This window comes from Megascapheus bottae, chromosome 2, assembly GCF_031878675.1.
Source record: "Megascapheus bottae isolate mThoBot1 chromosome 2, mThoBot2.hap1, whole genome shotgun sequence".
Lineage (NCBI taxonomy): Eukaryota > Metazoa > Chordata > Mammalia > Rodentia > Geomyidae > Megascapheus > Megascapheus bottae.
This window is the reverse complement of record NC_143510.1, coordinates 45,742,118-45,751,375: the sequence shown is the minus strand read 5'-3', so window position 1 is coordinate 45,751,375 and position 9,258 is coordinate 45,742,118. Positions and strand designations below refer to the sequence as shown.

At 48.7% G+C, this 9,258-nt stretch overlaps 1 protein-coding gene across 1 annotated transcript; it reads right to left on the bottom strand.

Annotated features, from left to right (window-relative positions):
* Window positions 1-276: 276 nt before the first annotated feature.
* Window positions 277-6,346, bottom strand: Tmem106c (transmembrane protein 106C). Its single transcript, XM_090324778.1, has 8 exons — window positions 6,218-6,346; window positions 5,546-5,760; window positions 3,920-3,983; window positions 3,300-3,459; window positions 3,066-3,206; window positions 2,528-2,577; window positions 1,209-1,262; window positions 277-465 (listed from the first exon to the last, which is right to left on the bottom strand). The coding sequence occupies exons 2-8, from the start codon at window positions 5,730-5,732 to the stop codon at window positions 369-371; spliced, it is 753 nt and encodes a 250-aa protein (XP_090180904.1). The 5' UTR covers window positions 5,733-5,760; window positions 6,218-6,346; the 3' UTR covers window positions 277-368.
* Window positions 6,347-9,258: the final 2,912 nt, after the last annotated feature.

Below are 9,258 nucleotides of genomic sequence, written 5' to 3'. Positions count from 1 at the left end.
ATAGTGAATGAGGTTGTGCTCTCCTCACAGACCTGGCATCTCCAAACCCTCAGCTACACCTACAGTCCTCCTTGCACGTCCTAGAACCCTGATGTGATTTTGGCTTACAGTGCCTTAAGAACAGCTGAACAAGACTTGAATTAAAGTCTTCAAACCTTTATTGAGTGCTATTTCCTGGGCATAAACTAGGCACTGGGTCGTGTTACTGCTGGTTGTGAGAAATGTACTTGGTGTTGGGTGGCAGCTTTGCTGGGACTTAGGAGAACCGATTCCTCCTCCACTCTCGAGATGTGTGGCTGGCACAGGGTGGGGCCTGGGAACAGGCACCGGCTGACCCTTACCACAGGTACTTTGGCCAAGAGTATGTCCTACACAACTGTGGAATTTGCTCCACAGTCCACGTAGTGATGTGTCTCCAGGGAACTCTGGGTCGTGAGGCCAATATACAAAATCTTCACTGAAGTCCTAGGGAAGAGAAAACCAAGAGAAAAAAAATAAAGAAAAATCACCCAAATAGTTTCCTGTAAGGCCAGGCACCAACACCCATGTGGGCTCCAGGTATGTACTTTTGTGTATATTACATAATCTGGGGGCCACAGGCTGTTTCCATAGCTAAAGATGTTGTGTCATAGGTGACTTTCTAAATAAATGGTTTCTAACCAGGGATCATGTTACCCACAGGGGACTTCAGGAAATATCTAGAAACATTCTGAGTTCTTACAGTTGAGGCAGGCTGAGGGTGGGGAGTCCAACCAGTTAGTAGGAAAAAACTAGAATGTTGTTAAACATCCTACAATGTACAGAAATGTATTCTTCAGCAAATAACTATCAATACTTCTGAGAATCCCTATTATTTCAAATGTCTGTAGCAGAGCATGTCATTTGCAAAGCTAGCAGTCCTAAGAATAACAGTCCTAAGAGGTCTATGGCATGGCAGTGTGTGTACAACAGGCCGCATGTCTTCTATGCACACCCTGAGGAAATTCTTCAGCTGTGTCACCAGGACCCTGAAGGGGTTGTACATATTTAGACTCTTTTTCAAGGAGAAATCTGCATGTTCAACTATGAAGCGAGTGCCTTGAGAACGTGGACTTCTGAGGCTCTTCTGGAGGTGTACTGTGAGGCACTGGGGTAAGGGCTTAGGCTCCCCGGACCTGGAGGTACAGGTCAAGTTCAAGGTCACCAGAAGAGAGAAAGGAGAGACATACCGCATGAAGATCACTATGTTGTGGACCAGGATCTCTGGAACTGTGCAGAAGAAGCTGCCAAACAGTGGATATGGACAGGGTCACTTTGAATCAGGAGAATCAGTGGAAAGAGTGTGGAGTTGCCCTGACACCTTCTTTATGGCGCCTCTCCTCCCTGGAACCCACTCTCTGACTCAAGTGCTGGCTGGGTGGGCTGCTAGCTTCCAGCCACAAACGTCATTTTCATCTTTTTCCATCATGATGATTCTTTTTTTTTTTTCTTGGCCAGTCCTGGGGCTTGAATTCAGGGGTTGGGTACTGTCCCTGAGCGTCTAGCACTCTACCACTTGAGCCACACTCCACCTCTGGCTTTTCTGGTAGTTTATTGGAGATAAGAGTCTCGTAGACTTCCTTGCCCTGGCTGGCTTCAAACTGTGATCTTCAGATCTCAGGCTCCTGAGCAGCTAGAATTATAGGCATGAGCTACGGGTACCTGGCTTGGCTTTCTTTTCTTTTCTTTCTTTTTCTTTCTCTCTTTCTTTCTTTCTTTCTTTTTTTTTTTTTTTGCCAGTCCTGGGCTTGAGCTCAGGGCCTGAGCACTGTCCTTGGACTTTCTCAAGGCTAGAGCTCTACCACTTGAGCCTCAGCACCACTTCCGGCTTTTTTCTATATGTGGTACCAAGGAATCAAACCCGGGTCTTCATGCATGCTAGGCAAGCACTTTAACCACTAGGCCAAACTCCCGGCCCTCTTTCTTCTTTCTTTCTTTTTTCATTCTCTCTCTCTCTCTCTCTCTCTCTCTCTCTCTCTCTCTCTCTCTCTCTCTCTCTCTCTCTCTCTCTCTCTCTCTCTCTCTCTCTTCTCATGAACAGCCAGGTGCTGGTGGCTCACACATATAATCCTAGCTACTTAGGAGGCTGAGATCTGAGGATCTCAGGTGAAAGCCAACCCAGGCAGGAAAGCCAGACTCTCTTATCTCTAATTCATTACCAGAAAGCTGGAAGTAGTGCTGTGGCTCAAAGTGGTAGAGCACTAGCCTTGAGTGCAAAAGCTCAAGGACAGCGCCCACACCCTAATTTCAAGTGCTGTGACTGATTAAAACAAACCAAAACATGAACTTTAAGGCCCAGTAATGTTTCTAGTGGCTTCACATTCTCTTTTGGGAGAATTCATTCTCCTATGAGGTGATACCTTTTCTAAGGAACGTCTACATAAATGAAGCTATGGAACCTATGGGAAGGCCAAGGCTGGGATATTAGGCAGGGCAGGGCCTCAATCAATCGAGCAGAACTCCCAGTCTTTTCCTCTGGTCAAGATTACCCACAAAGCATGGCTCTTACTATACGTAAGAATAAGGTCCTCCCATCTCGGCCTTCACTGTGAAATTCACCTGGAAAAAAGGCAATGGCTTCCATCAGCAATCAAACAGGCTTCGCCCTGAGCAGTAACACCATAGCCCACAGGCCCCAGGTTAGTTAAAAAACATATCCCCAAGATTCCCCCCCCCACCCCAGTCTACAGGGCCTCTAATAAATGCTTCCAATCTCTTTCCTTTCGATAGGCTAAGGACCCTTAGACTGAACATAGCACTTCTTTGGGACATCATGGCAGGACTGTTTTCTCTTACAAACTGATTTTGTTCCCTGGATAGTTAGAAGCATTCCTCCCCCCCCCCCTGGCACACACACACACACACACACACACACACACACACACACACACACGTAAACAAGTGTTTGTAGTTTCAGAGCCCATCTTCCTCAAGTGCTAATAAAGAGAGGCAGAAGGAAAACAGATGGGAAGAAACAGACGGTGGCATTCCTCTCTTCCTCCTCCTAGCCTAGGCTTAGGGGAAGGGACCCAGAAAGCAATGCCTACCAGCTGCTCACTCCGAGGCGGGATGAGGGAGGCATTAGAGGACACGTGCGTGCCAACCACTGTGTTCATGTACTGAACCTGGCTGGACAGGCTGGTCACAGCCACGGGGTAGAAGTTGGAGTTCCTGATCTTCAGCGTGGCCTGTATTGGGTCAAGGATGGAAATTAGGGTGAAACATCCCGGGTCTTAGATTGGTTAAGTGCTCAACCCAGGAAAAGAGAGCTGAAGTTGTACCGTGATGGCAAGGATCACAAGGGAGTCCTGCGTGTTGAATGTCACTTTCACCACTTTGATGCCATCATCATCCACAAGGACTGAATGTGGGAAAAGGAAGAAGACCACCAGACCAGATGCCAGGAGACACAGCAGGACCGACAGCAGGACATACTGCTTACTGCAGTAAAGGACAAAAGCATGTGACCAATTGGGCAGTGAGATGTCAAGGTTGGAAGCAGTTAAGATTAATGTAAAACTCAGAACTACAGGGAGTCCAAGCAAAGTCCAAAGACTCAGGAGCCACAAACAAGGCAAAAAAGTGGAGCAGAAGTCTTTCTAAACCCACGGAAACATTGTTTTCACCCTGAGAAGCTCATCGGTGCATTTCCCAGAAATTTCCTCCCCTCCCAGGGTACCCATCTCTTCATTTGGGTCTTAGGACATTTTTAGCTTCAAGTTTCTTTCCCCCCTTGGTGATGGAGACAGGACATTTATTGTTATTTGTTTGGGTAAATGGCAATAAAAGAAATAGGGCACTTTACAAGGATAGATGCAATTTTCTAAGGATTAACTGGCATGCACAAGTAAGAAGGAAGTGGGAACAGAAGTGTGTTAATGGGAAGAGGCAGGGAACTCACGTTCTCTGAGGACGTAGTCTTTGATCACTGTGGGGGATCAAGGCCACCAACTCATTGACTTGCTCTAGAAAAGAACCAAACGCTCCCTTTTTAAGTCCCATGTGTGTGGACGGGACTTTTCATCCCACCTTACTGCAGCCCACTATAGGAAAACCTCTGAGTGATTGTTTCAGAAAGATTCATCTTGGGCTTGGCTCTGAGGTTCACAGTTGGAACCCACCCTGGGCAGAAAGTCCATGAGACTCTTATCTCCAATTAACTATCAAAAATCCAGAAATGGAGCTGTGGTTCAAGTGGTAGAGTCCTAGCCTTAAGCAAAAATGCTCAGGAACAGCATCCAAGCCTGGAGAGTTCAAGCCCCAGGACGGACCAGAAACAAAAACAAATTAGTCTCATATTGTATGTCTAAAGAATAGCAATCAAGTAAATTTATAAAGGGAGCATGGGCACTGGTGGTTCTCATTGGTAATCCTAACTACTCAGGAGGTTGAGATATGATGATCATAGTTCAAACACAGCCTGGGCAGATAAATGTAAAGATTCTTATCTACAATGAATTTGCTAAGTCCTGGAATGGAAGGTGTGGCACAAGTGATAGAGTGCCACCTAGTACTGCACGTGTGCGCGCACGAGCACACACACACACACACACACACACACACACACAAAAGAAAGTGAAAAAGAGAATCTATAAAGATTACTACAAATTGTGCAAAATCTACCAGTGCTGCCAAAGCAGCTGAGAAATCTGGGATTTTTACCACCTCTTTATTTTACGGTGCGGGTTACTGTTTCCTTGCTTCTAAAGCAAAGTTTTAAATTCAGTGTTTTCTGAGGTTCTTACCAACTCTAAACGTTGTGACTCTCCTTCTAAGACTTTGTGAAAGACAATTTAGCAATTGGTATTCCTGTACTGAATTCAGACTACACCAGAACATGTGTTCCTCCATGCCTGACATATTAGGCATACCTTTGGCTAATAATTCTCTGCTTCCTAGTAAAGAAGGTTCCAGAGTAACATGCCAACTGGCTCAATTTTATCATCTAAGCTACTAAGGAGGCGAATAAACTGGAGGTGTGGTTCAAGTGGTAGAGTACCAGCCTAGTGAGAAAAAAAAAAAAGACAAACAAGAACACAAGGCAAAGTTTAAGCTCCAGTTCCAGTGTTGACACAAAAGAAAAATGAAACAAAAACAAGAAAAGAAGGAAGGAAGGAAAGAAGGAAAGGGAGAGAGAGAGACAGACAAAGCAGGCAGGCAGGCAGGCAGGCAGACAGACAGACAGACAGACAGACAGACACACACACACACACACACACACACACACACACACACACACACACAGAAGAGAGACACAGAGAGAGAGACAGACAGAGACAGAGACAGAGAAAGATGCCTGTCAATAAATCCCACAATAGAAAGAAAAGAATATACCACTCGGCGGGGCCAGAGGAGAGGAATAAGAGCGCCACAAAGAGAAGGAGTTCTCAAATACAGGAGCACGCTGGAAGTTACGAAATCTGCCCAAGTTTATCAAGTCAGCCAAGCTTTGCTCAATCCAGGCCCGACTTTTCCTCCTCCTTAGGAGAACAGCCGCCGGGGGAAGCCGTCCACCCAGGAGTCTCACCTGTGGGGATGTAGCCTGTTCCTTGGCACGTTAGACAGGTGATGCTATCTCTCCCGGTGAACTCCACATACGGGAACTGAGCGATGGCCTCCTCCTGCTCGCGATCGGCCAGCAAATCCTCCGCATCCTCTCCCCTCCTCTGCTTGTAAGGGGGCGGTCGGGCCAGGGCAGAATGCTGAGACCCCATAACCTCGATGGACCCCCTGTGTCATGTCCTAGAGCGACGGGAGAGAGACAAACCGGGGCGTGGCCAAACACCGGGCCACGCCGAAGACAGCAAACAAAACAACCCCAGCTTCCTGGAAGCGCGGTGAGGATGCGCCGGGACCCGTCGGCCCGGAGAGGGAGACGCACGGGATCTCTACGGGGACCCCCGCCCCTCTCCCCACCCCGGCCTCTCGTCCCCTACGCAGCTACCTGCCCGGGCCCTCGCCCAGCGCCCCGTCCGGCCCACCTTCGGCCCCTCCTCTCCTCCGTGTCTCCACCCCCCCGGCCCCCGGCAAGGGACAAACTACAGGCACGGGAATCCATGCCAGGCCTCGGCGGCCACCCCGGCTCCGAGGCCCGCGGAGGTCACGGCCCCCACCCCCAAGCCAGAAAATAAATAAATAAAAGGCGACATTCCGAGCTCCCAAGTCGGCCGGGTTAGGGCCAATATGAACGTTCGCGGACCTTTAGGGCACAAACTCCCGGCTGCTCCTCTCCGGGTCCCGACACCTGTCCCACTTGGTCGCGTTCGCTACCAGCCTCTCCGTTTCTCCCAGCAGCTGCTACTTGGTGCGCATGTGCAGAATGCCAGCGGGCTGGGGGTCGGGAGGGGACGCCGACCTGCGCTCGCGCCTGCGCACACTCGCAGCTCCCGGCTTTTAGGCCTCCGTGCGGACGCAGCGTCCTCTCATCTCCGGCAGGGGGCGGCAGAGAGCGGCACCAGGTGCAGCTTGGACGCGGCTGGTGGGCGGGGACGACCGGGAGCCACCCGGGGATCAGCTGGGAGCGGACTGATGGATTCGCCGCGATGAAGCGGGAAGGCACCCGGGGTCCACGCGGTGTAGACACCCACGTGTACACTGACAATGCAAACACACCAAACACCTAAGCGCTTGCTCTGGGTGCGGTGCGGTACAGGATGCAGACACAGGTTTTGATGATGTATCACTGCCGCGGGGGGCGAGGACTGAGAGGTCCCACTGCAGTGGCAGGGACTGAAGCTCAGGGCCTTGTCTCTGCTGCAGGGAGGCACTGGGAGACACTCAGATGAACTGTAGTCTTTTAGTAAGCACAGGACCAGACACACACTCTGGGCAGAGAGCAACCATCGAGACACACCATCCTTTCCTTTAGCTTAGCACATAGACGTTTGGGGATGGGTTCTTGAAACTCTAGTCTGAAGTGGATTTATCCTGTATTGACCTAATGGCACTATTCATTCATTCTGTCATGCTGGAGCTTGGAATCAGGGCATGGGCCCTCAAAGGCTGGTGCTCTACTACTCAAGTCACGGCTCCACTTTTAGCTTTTTGGTGTTTAATTGGAGATAAGAGTCTCATACAAGCCAGGCGCTGGTGGCTCACGCCTGTAATCCTAGCTACACAGGAGGTTGAGATCTGAGGATCGCAGTTCAAAGCCAGCCCAGGCACTAAAGATGGAGAGACTCTTATCTCCAGTTAAGCACTAGAAAGGCAGAAGTGGAGCTGTGGCTCAAGGGGTAGGATGATAGCCTCAGCTGAAGAGCTCAGGGGCAGCGCTCAGGCCCAGAGTTCAAGTACCACAACTCTCCCCCCCCCCAAAAAAAAGAGTCTTATACACCTTCCTGCACAGGATTCAAACCACAATCCTCAGCTCTTAGCCTCCTGAGTAGCCAGGATTACAGGTGTGAGCAACCAGCATGCATTTCCACACTGGATTTTGTTTGAAGCCATTGTTCTGTTTCTCCCACCTCTGCCCAACACTATGTTTTTTATTTCTTTCCTTGCAAGTTCTATACCAGCTTGGATGTTTTTGTTTTTGTTTGGTCATAGGGCTTGAACTCAGAGCCTGGGCATTGTCTCTGAGCTTTCTTTGCTCAAGGCTAGTGCTTTACCACTTTGAATCATAGTGCCCCTTGTAGTTTTTGAGTGGTTCATTGGGAATAAGGAGTCTCACAGGGACTTTTCTGCCTGGGCTGGCTTTGAACTATTATTCTCAGATCTCAGCCACCTGAGTAGCTAGGATTATAGGCACGAGCCACAGGCGCCCAGCTCCAGCTTTTTTTTTTAATTAAAAAAAAAAAACAAGCATTGTTGGGAAAAGCAAACACTCATCTAGGAACATACTTTCAAACCCCTCTTGCAGTATGGATAGCAATGTGACACTGTTATGGTCAATGAGGTATAAAATGTAATGTTGGACTTCTGGGAAAGATTCTTAAAGTAGGGGTGGGGGGGATGACTCATTTGATTCTTTGACATTTTGTTTCCTGTAGATCCTAGGCCTGGATAGCTTGCCTATCTATTGAGTTCCTCCTAGCTATTCAAAAGGTTGAGATCTGAGGATAGTGGTTCAAAGCCAGCCTGAGTAGACAAACCCATGAGACTTTTATCTCCTATTAACTAATTAAAAGCTGGAAGTGGAGCCAGGCATGGTGGCTCACGCCTGTAATCCTAGCTACTCAGGAGGCTGAGATCTGAGGATCAAGGTTCAAAGCCAGCCCGGGCACCAAAGGACCTGAGACTCTTATCTCCAATTAACCTCTAGAAAATGTGAAGTGGGGCTTGGCTCAAGGGTAGGGTGGTAGCCTTGAGCTGAAGAGCTCAGGGACAATGCCTAGGCCCTGGGGTAGGGTGGTAGCCTTGAGCTGAAGAGCTTAGGGACAGTGTCCAGGCCTAGTTCAAGCCCCATTACCCTCCCCCCCACACACAAAAGCTGGAAGTGGAGTTGTGGCTTATTGGTAGAGTACCAACCTAGAGTGAAAAGGCTCAGGGAGAGCTCAAGACCATGAATTAAAAGCCCAGTATTGGCATGTGCATGCACATGCACACACACACACACACACACACACACACTAATAATAACATGACATGATCATCTTGGTTTGTGTCAGAAATTCTGCTTTGAACCCCAGCGACTATCATTCCCTGTGAATGAACCCTCCTTTCCAGACATCTTTATGTTGTGTTCTCTCATCTCCTATGTAGTCTTTAAGAAACTTGAAGATTAGCTGGGTGCTGGTGATTCATGCCTATAATCCTAACTACTGAGGAGGTTGAGACCTGGAAGGTAGAGATTCAAAGTCATCCCACAAAGAAAAGTCATCAGGACTCCATCTTCAGTGAAACAGTGAAAAGCTGGTCTGGAGGCATGGCTCATATGGTAGAGCTCCAGCTGTGTGCAAGAAAATTGAGTGGAATTGGGAGGCTCTGGGTTTAAGCACTAGTAGTGGCACATCAAGAAAGAAGAAGAGAGAAGAAAAAGGAAAGGGGGGAGAAGGAAGGAAGGAAGGAAGGAAGGAAGGAAGGAAGGAAGGAGAAAGTTGGAGAAAAATCTATCTAAAGAGTAAATGGATGCCTTCTGCCAGTCCATGCATTGGAACCGGCCTCATTACACAGTCTCTCTCTTGTCCCACTCCCATGCTTTTTCATTCGGTGGAAGGATTAAAAACAATCACCTTCTAATTAGAGTACCAGCTCCCTTCAGCAGTACAAACAGTGCATCAGTGAGCAGACATCCAGTGTAAT